The sequence below is a fragment of the Eucyclogobius newberryi genome, unplaced genomic scaffold (genome assembly GCF_026437365.1).
Source record: "Eucyclogobius newberryi isolate DKJ021-1_F unplaced genomic scaffold, fEucNew1.0.hap1 SCAF_20, whole genome shotgun sequence".
Taxonomy (NCBI): domain Eukaryota; kingdom Metazoa; phylum Chordata; class Actinopteri; order Gobiiformes; family Gobiidae; genus Eucyclogobius; species Eucyclogobius newberryi.
This window is the reverse complement of record NW_027315835.1, coordinates 21799867-21818326: the sequence shown is the minus strand read 5'-3', so window position 1 is coordinate 21818326 and position 18460 is coordinate 21799867. Positions and strand designations below refer to the sequence as shown.

Sequence of the window (18460 nt, the reverse complement as noted above, 5' to 3'; positions counted from 1 at the left end):
TTTTTTATGGTGGTTGGTATCCAAGTGTTACATTACCGCCAGACTTTATTCCCAGCCGGCCTCCACACAGACTGTACCTCGTACCTCTGTGTTTATGTTTCATTGTCTTCAAAGCCCATGGGTTCAAAGCGGAAAGGATGCGAATGCACAAGACTTCTTTTCGCATATGCTTCAACACTTGTATGCAACCGCCATAGGACTACGACAAAGTCTGAGGAATAAAGTCTGGCGGTAATGCAACACTTGGATGCCAACCGCCATAAAACAACAACAACAACAACAACAACATAAAACACCAAAGAAGAGGACTCTGAAAAATGAAGTCTAAAGAATAAAGTCTGGCGGTAATGTAACACTTGGATACCAATCGCCATAAAACAACAACAACAACAACAACAACAATAACAACATATCATCACATGAGCAGTCAGTAGCAGAGCAAGTCCAAAAGTTAGCCTCAAAAAATTAAAGTGTCAGGCCAGAACTGATTGTTAAATTTGTTTTTATTGTTTCCATTCTGTGTTATTTATCCAACATCAGAGCTAGGCAATGACAAATAAAGAATAATTAACATTTTGTCCGTATAATCACTGTTACTAGTTCAAAACATATTAGCATAACTGTTATATATATAACTGTTAAAAATAAACATTTAAAATTGTTCAATAATACATTCATTCATATTACAAACCTTGTTCCCCTGTCCACTGTAGACTGTCAACCATGCTGTTTCTATCTTATAGATCCATGTTTTCACCGTTAATCATAGATTACTTTACTTTTTTTTAACTTTCAATTAGATTTTCGTTTCACTGTAACTTCCGGCCACACAGAAAGTTACCAAAATAAAAGCGAAATAATTTTACTTTAGGGGGGGAATCAGGACAGAAGCGCGTGCGACGGGACAGAGGACGGACAGAGGAGAGACAGGCAAACAAGTGTTAGGGGGCACTGAGGCATGCTGACCTACACCTCTGCTGTGCTCTCGTATTTAGAGAATAACCATGTGTTGGCACTGGGCGGTTTTTTTGTTGCTCAAAACAGGCACGCCCCATACTTTGAGAAGCTCTGGTCACATCATGAACACTAACATTAACGAGCTCGTGTAGTGCATTTGTTTTACCACTAGATGGAGGCAAAGTCTGCTCGGAGGTGTGTGTCTGGACCATGGTCTGTACACGCTTGCTTGCATGCTGTGGTGTATGACAACATTATAATCAGAAACTAACCTAAACATCTATGCGTTTGAGTGGGACTCGGGGGATTTAGTTAATCTATAAATTCACGAGGCCTTTGTTTTGCAGAATAGTGCCGTGCCGACTTCAATTAAACCTGTGATTTTCGCACTGCAGAGGAGCTGTGCTGGGTGGCTGTCTGTCTTCCCACGCAGAGGAGGAGGCTTTCCGGCTAAAGTTTCCCCTTGTGGCTCGGAAGTAACGGTGTGATACCCGCAAACACAAGGCTGAAGAGGCTACCATGAACAGTAAGCTTCTCCACGCATGTTCATTTACCAATGGTTTAGCTTTAGAGAATACAATGGCCGTATAGTCTTGTAAGCGAAGAGTTGATGTTAGCAGCAGTGATGCACAGCTAACGACGCGGCTAACAGATCCTGGCTAATACTCTCTTGTGTTGTGTAAAACGTCAGTAATACAAGGGATGACCAACATATTAAAGGTTAGATGTAACATTGTGAGTCTTTTATCATATTATTATAGATACTCGTATGCTACTTTGTGTCTATAACTGGAAAAGCTTGTCTCTTTCCGTGTTGTGTTTTCAGTATTTAGGTTAGTTCCCACTTCCCACCCAGACATGCTAACAATAGCTTAGCATTTGAGTGTGTTTTGGACAGTGACAGCTGTGGGCTCCTGACATCTGTGAACGGGCCTCCGACATGAACATTTTATCAGCTCTGTTTTGTGGTTTCTCCAGTATTTTTTTCAACAAATGTTCGTGCTTGTTGGCTATTTGTTTTTTTTATCCATACGAGTCATTGACCCCGTGCAAAAAAATAAGGATTTATGTGTGTATTTTACTTTGCCTTTTGTTTTTTTCCAGAACTACTCGAAGTTATTTCATGCTGAAATGGAAAAACGCACCTGCGATACGTAAAAACCCAGGTAAGTTACTACAAAGAGTGTCCCAAAACAACATTTGATATTCTTAGTATAAAGCTTAGGGCCACTCCCCCATCAGTAGAACAGAAGAGGCGTGTTATTGCTGGTGTATGGTGTTGTGTCTGAATAAAGACGGCCTGTCCCGGGCTGGGGCTGTGCTGGTTTCTCACCTGTACAATTGTGATAGATATCTAAAGGCTAGTGTGGACGTGTGGGAAAAGAACGCTGCAATCATTGTGTTGTGCATGTCTGTACATTTGCTGGGAGGATATGTGTTCCACAGTACTTATGGATGTTAGTATGTATATAATAACATCAGTACATAATGACATCAGCACACACAGCAATGTTGCTATGTATAAAGGCTATCAGGAGTCAGTGGCTCCGTGATTGGAGCACTCGTCCACCAAGGAGGAGGTCAGAGGAATGTGAATAGAGCTCCGGATAGTAACACAATGACCGTTACCGTAGAAATCCACCATGTTTGTTGCTAGTTTGCTAACATCCATAGAGCTATATTTGCTAAAATAACGGGGAAAAAACAACACAGAATATTGTGTGTGTGTCTGTGTCTGTGTCTGTAGCCTGTAAATTCAAATCCACTTTATTTATAGCACATTTCATAAACAAAAACTGTTTCTAAAGTATTGCACGGATCAAAACTACAAAAGGTATAAGAAGTGCTCAAATTGCTCAAAACTTACTAGTCCCAAAACAAAACCACTAAAATCAATTTGAAGCTTAAAACCATAAGAAAAGAAAAATAAGTAAAGTAACAAGTAAACTAAGATTAAACACAAGACCACACAACTGACGATGTGTTAAATATAGTAGTATTGTTATGTTGGCATCTATTTCTTTGAATTGTTTTTTTTTCTGGGTATTTTATTCATCGCTCCTGTGATTAAGGTCATCATGTATAATCTAGGCCTCTGCCTGAAAGAGTTTTCTGCTTGAGTTGCTATTGTAGGTCAATTAAACCAGCCAGACCAGTAAACGCGCCTTGACCTGCACCAGCACAGTTTGAATGACATAATAATCACTAGCATCATTATATCCATTTCATTTCACTTTAAAGAATGTTTCCCAAAGTGATGTGGTCATTTACCAAACATGTTGATGGCAACGTTTGAAGATAAATGTCATCTCTTAAAAACACTGTGTCATTGTTTCCAAGCCCTCTGTGGTTTAATGTCACAATCCCCTCCAGAACCCCATGGCCAGAGCACGCATATTTGAAGAGAGTGCAAAACAGAGACGAACAAACCACTCACCCTGTGCCTTTTTAAACATCCATCCACCGAGTTGCTGCCAAGTTAGAAGGTCCGCATAGTGCAATACGAGGTCTAAAAATGTCTTTCGCCTCTGATGATATACTGATGATATACTTTGAGGGGGTTAGATGGAACGCAAACCTGCTCATATAAAAATAGTCTCGTCAGCTTAGAGTTATTAAGTTTGTGTTGCCTTAGGACTATTATTGATGGTGACAGCAAGGGGAAATTTTGTTATGTGAAGCTGTGCATTGCTTGAAACATATTTAGGGACAAATTTAGGATTTATATATATACTTGAGGTTTCATTTATGGTTCTAAAATACACACAACTGCTTGAAGCTAAACAAAGTGTTGAAAATGTTGGGCCAAGTCATTGATCCATAGACCAAACATTTGTATACAGAACTGAAAATGCAATTTGGAGCACAAACCTGACCCTGCTTTTCGAGTTCTCCCAGAAGGAACAGGACAGAGTCATTGTTAAAAAAAGAGAAGACAAAATATAAAAGGTTAGCTAAAAGCTAAATAAAAAAAATGTAAAAGTCAGTTGCAAGCCTTCTTTGCTTGCCCGGTAGACCCTTAATTTTCCTCTTTTTTTAAAAAAAAAAAAATATTATTTTGGTATTAATTAGAAACGGTTGGCAGTAGAGCTGGGTTTCGATTCAAATTTCAAGAATCGATCCGATTCCGATTTTTACTTTCAAAATTGTTTTTTTCCGATTTTCTCAGATTCCATCCGATTCGATCCGATTTCAATCTGATTTCCGATTCGATCCGATTTCGATTCGATCCGGGGGTTAATGTTATTAAAAATGAAAAATGTATTTGAACCGTTTCCTTCACTTCATGATTGTGTAGAGAAGCAACATATTAAAACTAGTATTGTATCAATATTAAACAGCAAATCTTACAAGTATTGGTAGTTATGGCTGGAAGACTGATGAAAAGGTTAAGGGTCAATCTACCTTCAAGAAAGATAATTCAGGACAATAAATGGAGGACATCATTGAGGTGACTACATCTGCAACAGTGGATTCCTACTGGGACACTAACCAGTGCATTATTATTATTATGCTTAAATGCTAAAATAATTAAGAATTCACCCAAAAGCGGTCCCAAGGACAGGTTAGGGTGATGCCACCGCAGATGATTCTTTAAGTTGGTGGTATTACCACAGTGCTTTACCTCAATTCCGCACTTTTTGCAGAACGCTTTACTTTTGTCCAGCTCGTTGGTCCCTTCTATTTCCCGGAACCCGAAATTCCTCCAAATCGGTGCCTTCAGTGTCTCAGGTGTCTTAAGTGTTACGCTAACGTTACCATCTCTGTCCGACGCCATGATTGTTTTCGAGTTATTTTTAGACCGGGGGGGAATTGATCTTTGGACGTACGAATCGATAATCGGTCATTAATATGCGAATCGATTAAAATCGCAAAATCAAATTTTTCAACCCAGCTCTAGTTGGCAGTTTAAATTCATCTATGTAACTACTGCTTCGAACACAAGGCGGACTCTATAAGCACCCTGCTCTACTGAAACTTAGATACACATTTGAGTTAATTTTTCTCCAAATCAAATGATCGGGCTTGCTTTGATGTGGTGACCTTTGCTGCAGTTTAGCTCATTTTCCACCCCAGAGGACATCTGACCTGGTGCCACATGAACTATATGCAGCAGACAAACGTACAGAAACACGTTTTAAACACCTAAGTTCAACTCCTTTTGACAGCAAGTTGTTAAATATTGGGAACCGCCATGGTTTTAAACAGTAAAAGTCAAAATATTTCTAAAGCAGTAGCCACTGCAACCGTAGTTAAAGTTCAAACATGCAAATTCTTTTCTAATGGCTGATTTAATCCGCTAGTCTTGCATTCTTCTCCTCTCATGATGTGTGTGAGAGAAAGAGAGAAATCCACTGACAGAGGCATAAACCGGTAATGGAGCTGTCTGACTGACAGGAAAACCGTAGGAAGTGCTTGAGGCATTTTCTCTGTCGCATTGTAATGATCCTTCCTAGTCTTGGAGAGGGCTGATTGTTTTTTTCTTTAATACTAAATGTATTCTCATTGCAGGTCTGTCTGTCGCCATGGCAACCGCGCGTCTACAGAAAGTGGGGGAGCCGTGTTCCATTAGTATGGAAGTGACCGAGACGCCAGGGTCAGCCCCAAGTCCACAGAGCGAGGCAGTGGCCAATGAGCTGCAAGAGCTGACCCTTCAGCCCGTCCCCAAACTGCCCCCCATAAAGGAACGCAAGACCGGTAGGACTTTTTTTTCCTTCTGATGACTTTAAAATAATTAAAACAAGGTCAAAGTGAACAGAGGACCATGTCTGATTGTGGGCTCTCTTTATCAGCTGATACAAATGCATTATATACGTCTTAGTGCATACAAACAGCTACAGAAGAAGTAGTAATTGGCTTGTTGCGGCTAACACGCTGTTTGAGTAGATTAGATTGTGGGCCTCTGCAGGGCACTGTCTGCACACACAGACTACATGTTCACTTCTGTGGGGATTTAAACACTGAGGAGGTTGGGAAGAGGCTTAGAGCCCCCTGGGGACGTGTCACGCTTTCATCTGACATGGAGAAAAGATGGAGAGAGACCTTGCATATTTGTATCCGGCTCACTTAGCTTTACGCTGCCAAAGAATAATTGTTAGAATGTATCGAACAAAGCAATATTAACTGTGCTATTATTTTTTTCTGTCTGCATCTGTGACTGGAATAGACGATGTTAGAGTGTCTTGCAGTTATCACAGACATTTAATTTTCTGTATAATTTTAGCAGGGAAAGTTAAAAAAAAACCTTTCTAGTTTGTAAGGGCTTTTTACATGAGTCACAGGGAACTAAATTATCTATGCTTTGTTTTTAATAATTAACATTTTAATATTTGTATTATGGGAAGTGAAGCAGAAGATAATCATTAGGTCATTACTCATTACCTAAGGGGCAGTTTTTTTTCACTCCCTAACAGCAGCAACGTGTGGCAGGCACATTTCAACATCTGTCTCTTAAAAGCTCTAAAGCCCAATGTTTTGATGGAGCTTCCTGAGTTTGAACTTATTATATCATTGTCCTGTAAAACCCAAACTAAGTGGTGAACTTGTTTTCTTTTTTTTTTTGTCAAGAGACCACGATTGTTCACTTTTATGTAGTGTGTAGTGCAGTTTACGATAGCTAAAAGTACTCAGGTTGTACCATCATAAACACACCTACATTATATTATCAGGACTGCTTCACACCGGCCATTGTTCTTAACCGGTGTTTCCTCCTATTTTTACTGAACCAACGGTGGGCTGACCTCAGGTTGAGTTAATGTGAGACTCGCTTCTATATAAAGAGGGGTTTGGAAGGTTTAATGATTTATAGTGAAAGCAGTGGCTGAGAGTTGGCGTGTGTTCTTGAATCCAGCGGGACTAGTTCAGCAACCATCGGATGCTAATGGGCAGGCATGGTAATACCTGAGCGGTATCACAAGTACTAGTCTTGCCAACAAATGAACCTTCTTCACTTGTATTTGGGTATATTGCAGCAAACATTCTAACCAGTAGCGAATATATTGGAAAAAAATGGCTTGAAGCTCTTTGGAATGACAACAACATGAATTTATCCCCATTAAAAAGGAACAGTATGTAACTTTCTGGAGGTGTAAAGTCATCAATGGAAACAGAAAGTTAAAACCATTGTTCGTAAAATTCTCCAAACAGATACATTTGTTTTATGCCATAAACTAAAGGAAAGGCATTTCCATGGAAACAAGCAGGAGGAGACTCTTCCAGGCCAAGTAAATTAAAGTTTGTGGAGATGCAAGCCTGCTCTAAGGACAGTTTTTCAAAACAATAAAACCGTTAAAAAAGTATTATCAATAATAAAGGTAAATGTTGTAGATAAGTTCTGTACAAAGTAATGTTCTTCTAAGCTATAATAATAATAATTATCTCTTTTGAAGTACCTATCCTACATATCTTGATTTGACTTCTATACGTTTTGTTACGCCAAAATGTCTAGCATCGGACTTTTAAAGTGTGTTAAAGATTTGCATGTGGATACTTGTGCATGTGTACCTGACATAATCACAAAAGGAAACTTAGTCTCTGACTCCCTGGGGCCACCACTCCCAACAGGCCCTTTCCTTACAACACTTTTACCCAGCCGAAGACATGTCGCTGCAGGCAGGTTTTAGAACGCCTTGGAACACTGCTGAAATGTGACTGCATGTGACTGTATCGGCCTTTCCCTATACTTCTCACTTGTGAAAAAGACAGAATGCCCTCCTAATGGTGCTTATCAAAGTTTAACATCAGTCACCTGGTTATGCAATGTGTTTATGACAGAGTGGCTTCCTCTCCACTAGCTGAACTTCTAAGCGTGTGTGTGCATATATACAGAGCTCTGACATGTTTTACAGAACAGGGATTAAAGACAGATGTCAACAAGTCTTTCTCCACACAAAGATGAAGAATTTGTCAGCAAAGTGGTAATGGCACTGTGATATTAACTCTGCAAACTTGAAAGTGAAGAGTGGGCTGCACTAGAAGTAGGAGGAAGAGTCCAAGTGGAGGAGGGGGAGGTCGTGTCTGTAATGGCTCTATTGCATAACTTCTCCAAGGAGTAGAAAGAAACGTGGGGGAAAATGTAAAGCCATGGGTGTGTTCCAGTCGGACTTGTATTGACTTTTGAATGAAACTCTGAAGACCCTGGGACCTTTTGGGTGGATCTTGTTTTGGCCCCGCTGTTGTGGCAGGAAGGTCCCGGGACCTACACCGCCCTCTGCGCTGGGGCGTGCACACACTTGTAGTGCTGCACGGGCAGGGAATGTGAGGTGCAACCTGTGGACTGCCTGCTGCTGCCGTTACTGTTGTTGTTGTTGGTGGTGGTGGTGGTGAGAGGAGGTGGCCACTGGATGGTTCTTCATCTTGTTCTTGGACAATGATGGAATAGACATGGGAACAGCATGGTGCAAAGAGAAATGACCATCCTCTCAGGTAAAGTTGTTAGTTTTCTTTTTAACTCGGCACTCTGTCTCTATCTGGAGTCAAAAATAATGGCTAATATAATGGAATAATGGAAAATGGCTTATGGTTTGGCTATGCCCCGTCAAACACCTCTGATCGAAACGCATTAGTGTTCCTTTTCCTTTTAAAAGACTTTTTGATTGTTCAGAATGCAACATTTCTGCAAATTTTACTTCTATTTTTTGATACGCCTATGTACAGGGCATTCATTAGCTTTGTTTGTAAGAATTGGCTTATATGATCATTGGAATGGCAAAATAAATCACCCCAGATTTCAAAATATATTAATTGCTACAATGCATTCTTTTTCATCCATTTTATTAGTTAAAATTCTAAGGTGGTAAATAATATTGCCGTTTGTGAAAGTATAATTAAAGTAATTGTCGTCATAGCTTGTATATCCAATCTAATCTACTTTATTTCTGTAGCACATTTTACAAACAAAGCCATTTCCAAAGTGCTGCTCATAGTGAAAATAATTTCAATTCTATTTTATCAATAAAGTAAAAACTAAAACAATACAATATACAAATAGGCAATAATAAATGCAATTAATAAAAACAAATTAACAAAAGACAACAGAGGATAGATTGATTGTTTTCCTACACATATTTATTGTCATTAAAGTTGTTATTATTTCATTTGAGTTTTCACCTGGCCATGACCCTGGAACCACCCAACGGAAGACTTTCTCCTACGCTTGGATGTGCAGAAAGTGGATTTGAGGAGTTGCAGTCTTTGTGAGGATGTGACCCATTCCTTTCATTCAGGACAGATTGTTCCAGACGTGGAATCCCAGCCTTTTATAGTTGATAATTCTGTAATGGACGTCAGAGTCTGGAGGCCGTCTGCACGTTTCAATCCATCTTATTAATGCAGCTACAGTGAGTGCTCTGGGAATAAAAACGTCGGCGTGCGTTGGATTGTGCAGATTTGTAGAAAAGATCCAATGATGTCTTGGTTAGCCCTTGCAGGTGAATTTATTGATGCAGCTTTATTTATTATACATTTCTACCCTCAACAAAATGTCAACTTCATCTCTATTCTAGCATGTCATAAATTAAATAAAAGTGGGAGAATAGCGGACTACTTTGAGACCATAAACCTGCAGATCTAATCCGAGTATTTGCTTAGTAATAATGCACAAACATGTATCGTATGCAGGGCTACCCAAGGCTAGCGGTGATACAGGGAGCTCCATGCTGCTCTTATGTAACATGTTGGGAGGCTGCCAACCGCAGAGGCCCCCATCGCCCTCAGAGTAGGAGGGAGATCAGAGCTAGAAGAATGAGATGGAGGGGTGAGCTGGAGGAGAGGAAAAGAAATTGAGTGGTGGTACGAAAAGCTGTTAAAAGAGTTAAAGTGGGCTGTGTTTTTAAAGTAAACCAAACACAGTCCAGCTGTACGTCTCCTCAGAATGACATCATCAGGCGTGAAATAGACATTTATCTTGCAACGGATTCCTTAAAAGAGCAAGCAAATGTAATCTAATCAACTAGAGAAGCACTTTGAACTTGATGATTAATGGAAATTGTATGCCAGCCATCTTTTTATTTTTCCATTTGGGAAGAGAAGCAAAGTAGGAGAGCTATGCATCATGTGCAAACCCTGTAAGATGCTTGAGTCACAGACCGTGAAACGCGGCAAGGAAACAGATAAACAGACAATGCCAGTGTTGGGAACATATTGGCAGCCTGTTTTATTTGTCAAGGACCACGCCTCTCAACCTAATTCTGGATTCAGGCTCTCTTTTAAAAAAAATACCCATCACTTTATCGTGTGTCACATAATCTTTACCTTGCTCGTTTGTTTTTTTTGTACGCAACTGTTACCGGTTTGATAAACGTCTAAAATCCTCCTCGTGTCCAGCGTCCCACACACACCCACAGCCTGATCATGACTCATGGCTGCACATGGACATCAACACCTCACACTTTTGTCACAATGAGAACTTGGGACGTGCATTTACAAGCCTTTTTGCTCACCTTCCACATCGCAGTTTGCACATCCCGGCAGCTAGGTATTTGTGCAAGCACGGACATCACAGTTTTGATTTGTGATCTTTCTGGTAAATATCGTGCGGTTAGAACTCTCCGATATGTCCCCCGAAGGTAGACAAAATGCTTCACTATCAGAATGTTCTCTCGTAGCAATGGTAACACTCACACACCCACAGGTACAGGCCCACTCATGTTGACGGAGCTCTTTAAACGCTCGCTCACTTGTAATAATCCACTGTTCATGGCAGCAAACCATACCTGAAGCTATATATTCAAGCTTTAATAACATTGATTTAAGTGCTCTGTCTGCTGATGTATGAGTAGGTTTTGTGATTTAGCAAAGAAAATCTGTATGTTCAATATTAACAGTCTAATTCTTGGCGTTATGGAAAGACGTAGCATGTTTTGTCTGGAGATCGACTGATGTGTTGTTTTTTTTAAGGCTGTTGTTAATGCCATTATTTTAGACCACTTGCATTTACAATGAAACGTCAAGTGGGTAAATGATGAGGGGAAATCATTTGAACATGGTTAAAAGCTCATGAAAGTTGATTGAGTTAGCATACTATGACTCCTTTTTAAAAGTTTCTTCAGTGTTTACAGCACTAGAAAAACACAAGATTTACTTCAGAGTCCTGTACTAGCTTCAGAGGACATCGGAGATTGCATAATTTTGAGTACAATCAAAACATTAAGAAAATCAAAAAAACATTGTTTTTTGACAAGGAAAGTTCAGGAACCATACTTATTCTATTCAACACCGCTATATTAAAAATATTTTCAAGCGTTGGTCCACCCACTTTTACAAGTTCAAACCTGTCACAGAAACATACAAGTCCTTGTTGTTGAACTTCCTTGGTCTCTTGTGGTGCCTCGGAATAATGGAAGCACTATTAGCCATGACTAACGTGTGGTAAAGGTCCAAACTGTTTCACATGTTTTCTTGTATTTTTAAAAACCTATAATGAATGGATCGCCCTAAGCGTGAACTGTAGAGTTCAGCCCATGGCAGTGATGGCTTCAGCAGTGTCACCAGACTCCTGCTGCAGAAGCCTGTTGCACAAGTTTACCACTCTCACTGTCGCTCACAGCACATGCTCTCCATGAGCTCATTGTCACACCAGAGGAGCACACAGCTGTCACACTCATGGCCGTCCCACACCTCTTAAACATCTTTGTCTTCACATAAACAATTATGAACACGTGCTGCTGTTTACTTGCATAAGCTATGCTACGCTGAGTTAAGTTTGATTCTGTTTCTTCAGTCATTGTGGGGTTTAGATTATGTAGATTCTGTGAATCATGTGGCAACTTGATAAATTGCATTGCCCAGATGTTTTAAATATTTGTATTGTCACCCAGTCCTTTTAGACTCCAGATTGTGATCACTTCCTTCAGTTTTGAGAGCTTGACTACGGTAAAGTTCTTGTACGGGCTGAAAACAACTTGCAAGACAAACGCGATAATACAAATCTACCAGGAACCAGTGGATTGTTCTAGGAAATTAAGGAAATGTTTACTTCCCAGAAAGGGCAATTGGAGAAAAAAGGTAGTATAGCTTGAAGAGTCATGTTTTAGAATTTGTTTTTAAATTTGCTGATGTGTGTTTCTCAAAATTAGCATTTTTTGTTCTTGTCTTTTATTGCATCTTTGTTGCACGACTCCAGATTGCTGTCTGTGTCACTGAAACAGTCACATTTTATCTGTTCATGCAAGAGAACGAAGCCGTGTTTCCTCCATGACCCGGGCACAAGGTTAGGGGTTCACTTAAATCATTTTCAGATGTCTAGTTATGTAACAGTCTGTAACCATCAGCGCTGGCCTGGGACACCCCACTTCATGACTGTCTCAGAGAAAATCAGATTCTCCTAGATGCTTGCAGCTGTCACCTGGAAAAGCTTGCATGTTTCATTCAGCACTTTCATAGATGTTTCTCTGTTCACATTAGCAGCTTCGTTGTCATCGAGATGAAGTGACAGGGTGAACGATGGTCAGTGACTACTCGACAATGACCCTTTGACCTTCCACAGGAGACTTTTATTAGTCCTCACAGTGATCTTTTTATTTTCCTGCAAACTAATTTATCAGCATGCAGATGGTTTTAATTACTTCAGAGGCGGCCTTGCGCAAGCCCACATATAAGAAGAAAGACTGTACAGTACACTGCATCTTTTATGCGTCTTCCCCGACTTTTCTACTAAGTCAACTGCAGCAGTGCAGCAGTAGGTCATTGGGGGATTACCCAGAAGTACTTGTCCAACTTGCCTGTCTGCAGAGCGTATCAAGGCAGTGAGTTTAAACCGTAAGCATTTAACTGCAGCATTATATACCATGTGCTGTAATGCAGAATCCATCATGCTTACCTCATAACAAGGCATTCTCCACTATGCAGCTCAACAATAATAAACATGGCCTCAACTACATTACTACATTACCAAAAATGTATCCACTTGATGCCTGGTTTTGTCATCAAATAACCTAACATTAGAAGTCTCTCTCTCTGTCAGTGTGGAGTCACAGCCAAAGGCGTACTAGTGCTGGTGAATTTCACAGCACACACTGTGTGTTGGTTGTGGGGGGGGTACCAGGAAGTGAAGGCAATGTAGCGCCTTCTGTTTTCCAAGTTGGAATGTTAATAGCTGCCATGACCTGGGCAAAGCTTGTGTTGTTTTTGATGCTTTTCTTTTCAAGCTAGTTACTGTTAAGTAATTAAGTTGGGTGGCCCTCAAATTACTCTTAAAAATGTTTTGACCTTTTCATAACCAAATTTGTCAGTAGGAAATTTTAACATTGCTTGAAAACCTTTGGGCCTATCCTCGTCCCATTTTGTACTTTTAAGAGGTCAATTTGATACACAGACAGACGGAACAAAATATTTAGACTGGAAAGCACCAACTTTTTATCTATTGTTTGCAAAAAGAACAAGTTGGAGGTCGTCCTTGAAGATAGGCCAATGTCACTACATTAATAATTACGTCTTTAGAGCGGCATCCGGGTACAGTGACCTTTTGGGGATCTTACAAACATTGAAATAGTAAAGTTTTCCAATTTTAACAGGATGCTTGTACAGTAATTATTTCCTGACATTTTAGATCAAAATGTATTTTGTACTGTTTTGAGGACCTCTAAATATAATAGCTTCACTGGAATGTTCTCAGAGTCCAAATTTTGACTCCCCCTTTTTTCTAAAGGTTAACGTCCCAACATATTGTTTATGACTACTGTACAGTAGCTTGACTTCTACTTGACTGTGGACCTTTGCAGCGATGCGTGTATGACTCATGGATTCACATGAAAAATGTTATCTAAAGCACTTACTACACTCCACATACTTCACCACCGTGCCAAAAAGACTATTTTCAACTGTTGACACTGGCAGCTTGAAAACTTTAGCTGGCCACAGCTTGGACAGAGCTGGTATTTATGATACAGTGTAGTCAAAACCACTTAATGCTAATCCACAATTTCTTCTAGTTACACTGACTCTTTTTTTCTTTCATTGTTATGTTCTCAATCAGTATATTGTTAGTCACAAATTGATGTGAAAAAATTACAACAGTGGTGGTCAACCTGTGCATACCAATAATTCCAGCCAATGACCTTGATCTAACAGCCTTTTTCTGCTTGGCTTGTGAATGTTTATAATAAAAATTCTGCTGTCAAATCAGAAGCAAAAACATTACAAAAGATTTGTTCTTGATTTAAAAAAAAACACACTGTCTGAATTCTATAATGCCCTGTGTCGCAGAGGGTGCCGCAGTCCATGCAGCGACATCCTAATTCCTGGGTATGTTGTTATCTGTTGGCGGTTGCCTGGTCAGACTGTGAATCATAACTGTAGGTAGACTTTAATCAGTCACCTAGACAGACCGCTAGTGTAGACTCCAGTCACCGTTTGTTCAAGGTGTGCACTGTGATTTTGGCAGCAAAAGCATCATCATACAGTTATATAAGCTCTCGCCATAACACAGCTGACTTTTTGCATTGGATTCTCAGTCCTCTAACTTATTAATAGCATAAAAAAGCAGTGAATCTTCCTTTAGCTGTCATGAAATATTTATTCGAATGAAAGGAAATGGTCGAAAGCTAGTGATTAAACTATATGTTAGCTGGCTACCAAGTAACTTAACCCTGCGAGCGCACAGGTGATACCAAGCTGAATATAGCCCCCTTAGGGCCAGCTGGCGGTTCTATTTAAAAATAGGAGAGAGTTAGGCCCTGGCTCTAACCTCCTCCAATTCCTATCTGCAATCTGCAGGAGCCCTCCTCTCTGCACAAAGTATTGGGATGCTTCTCACTAAAGGCTGTACATTGTCGCTACCAAGTCATTCTCAATAATCTGACATCCCCAAGGGTAAAACGGTTATAGTCTAGTTTCCGAATCAATTACTCTCAAAGCAATGATTCACTCTTGTATCAAATTTACAGACAGGGTCGATTGTTTTCGATGGGGTCATTAGCCATTGCGTATTACAAACATATTTAGTAGCTAAGTTTCTAGTTTGATAGAGGGTCAGTGTTTATTGTTAGCTAAATATAGCCACAATATCATCCTGAAATGGATTCTACATTTAAAACAGTGAAAAGTTACCTCTTCACAGATGGAAATATCATGCCAAAATATTGTTAGCGACAGGTCCAATTTGTTTAGCTGCTCATTAACAAGAGTGAAATGTAACTGCATACGTACTTATGCTCCTATGGACCATTCTAGGACTGATAAAATGTATATCCCATTCAATTTAATAAGGCAAAATACAAGCTTTTGACGCCGCAAAGAAATCAGTTGTTTCTATTCATATTTGCCAACTACCGGTACTCTAAAGTTCATATAACAAAGTTTTCTTTGGTGCCTGGTGGATTATAATAAAACGTTATAACCATTGGTTATAATGGAAGAATATGATTTGATTGCATTGAAATTCTCATGCAAAATCATTATCTTTTCCATGTGATAAAGTTATATAAATTCATGAATTATTATACATTTGCATGCATTTATGTGTAATCTGACTCGACACCAATCCATCAAAGTTCTCGGATTCCCTCCTATATCAGATTTACGGATCGCTCTTTGACAAAGGTCCGTTATGCTCGATGAGGTCATCACTCTGAGCCGTTATGTCCTATAAAATGCAGCCTTCTGAGTCATCATGTTTGATCCTCTACAATACACTGATCGGCCTCCCAAAGCACGTCTCCTGTGGTGTTTTACTCTGGAGGTTAAGGAGGTTTGCATCGCATATGTCAGTGAATGAATGGCAACAGCTGAGCAGGAGAACTTTATCGGCAGCTTGTGTGTGTGTGTTTGTGCGTGTGCGTCTGCGCGTGAAGTATCTGTGTGTGAAGGGTGCGCGAGATTCAGCAGCAGCCGCAACCAGAGCAGTCTCTCCGGGCACTCTGCTGAGATCACTGCTGTCTTTGCTACCGCTGTATGCTTCCTCTGATCAATGGTCATCCTGGAACCTTTTTACGCAGTTGTTTTCATTCTTATCTTCGTTCGTCTCTTCTTTGGATGGTTTTCCACAACATTTAGCTTGTGGATTTCTTTATTGTCGTGACTTATCGGCTGTTAGTGCAAAAGGCGTGAGGAGGACTTGAAAGCTACTCGGACAGATCGATGACTTGGATAAATAGAAGACCGACAGCAGCAGCAGCAGCAGCAATATTCCAATTTGTTTAAAGGAATTTCTTGTAACAGATTGGTGCACTGGAAAAGTAATTTTTCAGGGGACATCTGGTGCTTCTTCACACGCACACTCCTCATCTCAAACTAGCACTTTCTTCAATGATCACTAAATATTGATCCTACTTTTCAACAATAATGCTGGATACCAATCACTGCCTGTCCTTTGAGCCCTCCTCTTCGGAGTGTTCCCCAATCGGAGAAGACTTTGACAATGAAACCCTGAAGATGGATCTGGACAGGCACATCTATCACAGTCTCAAAGAAGGTGGGCCAGACTTACTGAGCCACAAGCTACATGATCTGATTTGTGTTTATGCCCTTCATATCACTGCTTTAGAAGTGCTTATAAATAGTTTATGCGACAGCTACGCTAATGATAAGAAAATTACATAAGTGATTACTAACACAAGCAGAGAAATAAGGTGACTATTGACTGACTGATTATTTGATATAAGATGAGATAAGATAAGATATTCCTTTATTGTCCCACATGGAGAAATTTCATTGATATATATTCATATATTCACCTTATTCCGGAAGCCATACGACGTAATCCTTCTTCTGGTTGTATTCGTTAATATAGGGCTGTCGACCTTGAGAGAATATAAAGTCTACACGGATTAAAAAGCCGCCCAAGGAATCTTGGAGTGTTGGTTTCACTACCGTGTTTTATCTGGGAGACTTTTCCCTCATTCTCCATTCAAACCAACGTAATTTCCGCTGGACCAAAAGTGTGATTACAACAGCAGTGACAATCACGTGAGAAAAGAGGGAAAAGTGGGCAGGGCGGAATAAGGTCAATAATGTAAGGCAGTATATCATTATTATTCAATCAGTATAAAGGTGCTCTACCTGATTTTTAAAGACATCTAAAATAACCTGAAAAACTAGTTAAACTGCGGCAGCCATCTTGTATTTACCTTACCAAATGCCGTCCTAGCGTCCTAATTGGCTCGAGCCATTTCACGGAATGGAATGCGACAAGTCTTTTTTCTTGCCAGGTTTCTTATTATTATTATTATTATTCATGGTCATTTTGCCACAGCTCGGGCATTTTTGACCCCCTGAAATTAAATGAAAAATCCCACATGGGGACATAGACGCGATCGGCTCGGCCCGAACTCGAATAAAATGGAGCTTGCGAGAACGCCTGTCGCAACAGTGCCAACTAGTTCAAAAAAGAAAAAAACATGAAACGCTTAATCTTTGGCCTAGGCACTTGAAACTTGGGACAGTGATAGAGCTACCTTTGACGAGTAAAACACACCTGGCAGCACCGCTCTATGATAAACAGGAAGTCAGCCATGTTGAATCAAAGTGGCACTGCCACGTTTGACTTTTTTTTTTTCAAAATTGTACTTGTCCTAGGTTTTTCGTCCAATCGAGCTCAAAACAACACTTTTTGCATCTAAATACATTGAAATTGAATTGATAATTATTGATAATTCATTGATATTCCTTAAGGTCTCCTGTTTATTCAAGGACAAGTCACGCCTAATGGAATTTATCTACGGAGCTCATATTTCATTCACTAATGCGTTTTTATGGTCTGATTTGAAATAATTAATACCCATGTAAGAAATTTACTCTATAGCGCCCCCTACACATTATGTGAAACACTCACTGGTAGATTTATATTCTCAGATATTGTGTCTTTTCACAATTGGCCAGCAGGGGCGCGATTAATGCCTTTACTTCCTCTTTTATTTTGATGGAACAGTTCCTCTTGTGCCGCGGTCTTAGCATTAGCGTTAGCATCAGCGTTGGCGGCGGGTCTCTGTTGCTAGGTAACGGAGGTACCGGGAGGAGGGGGTCTAAAGAATAAAGTCTTGGAGAAAGAATAAAGTCTTAAAGAATAAAGCCTCAAAGAATAAAGCCTTAAAGAATAAAGCCTCAAAGAATAAAGTCTTAAGAGAATGCAGTGTCGTGGCAATCGCGATCAAAACACGGTCGCGTGGGAAGGCGGTTGCGCGGGTGGCGAGAGCCATCATCGCCGCTACCGCGGCTTTAATTATTAATTGCAATTATTTTATAAGAGGTTTTCACTACATTAGCGACCAAGTTTGGCTGTCGCAATAAAGCTACCAACAACTAGCATGCTAACTTCCTGCTTCGCAGGGAATTAAACCGACAGCAGTGTGCAATTCGTACACAAGGCAATTCAAAGTGCTTCACACACAACAGGGAAAGAATGCATTAAGATCACAAAGACATGGCAGAAAGCTTTTACAACATATTTAGACTGGGGAAAAACAGATTTGACTTTATTACATTTTAAAAATGGGCACGTCCCCTTTAAGTGTAATTGCAGCCTTAATCAGGGTTTCTGTTGCAAAACTAGGAATCTTTACAATATGAA

At 40.0% G+C, this 18460-nt stretch overlaps 1 protein-coding gene across 4 annotated transcripts in view; it reads left to right on the top strand.

Moving 5' to 3' along the window:
• The first annotated feature begins 1197 nt into the window (after window positions 1–1197).
• Window positions 1198–18460, top strand: part of mrtfab (myocardin related transcription factor Ab) — a 41821-nt gene continuing 24558 nt past the window's right edge. For 3 of the 4 annotated variants that reach the window (XM_072456570.1, XM_072456571.1, XM_072456568.1), the window contains exons 1-3: window positions 1198–1483; window positions 2062–2123; window positions 5470–5655. In XM_072456570.1, coding sequence (XP_072312671.1) covers window positions 2081–2123; window positions 5470–5655 — 229 coding nt within the window. In that variant the 5' untranslated portion in view covers window positions 1198–1483; window positions 2062–2080. Of the gene's footprint in view, window positions 1484–2061; window positions 2124–5469; window positions 5656–15795; window positions 16367–18460 lie in introns of those variants that run through there. The other variant, XM_072456572.1, reaches the window with a different exon arrangement.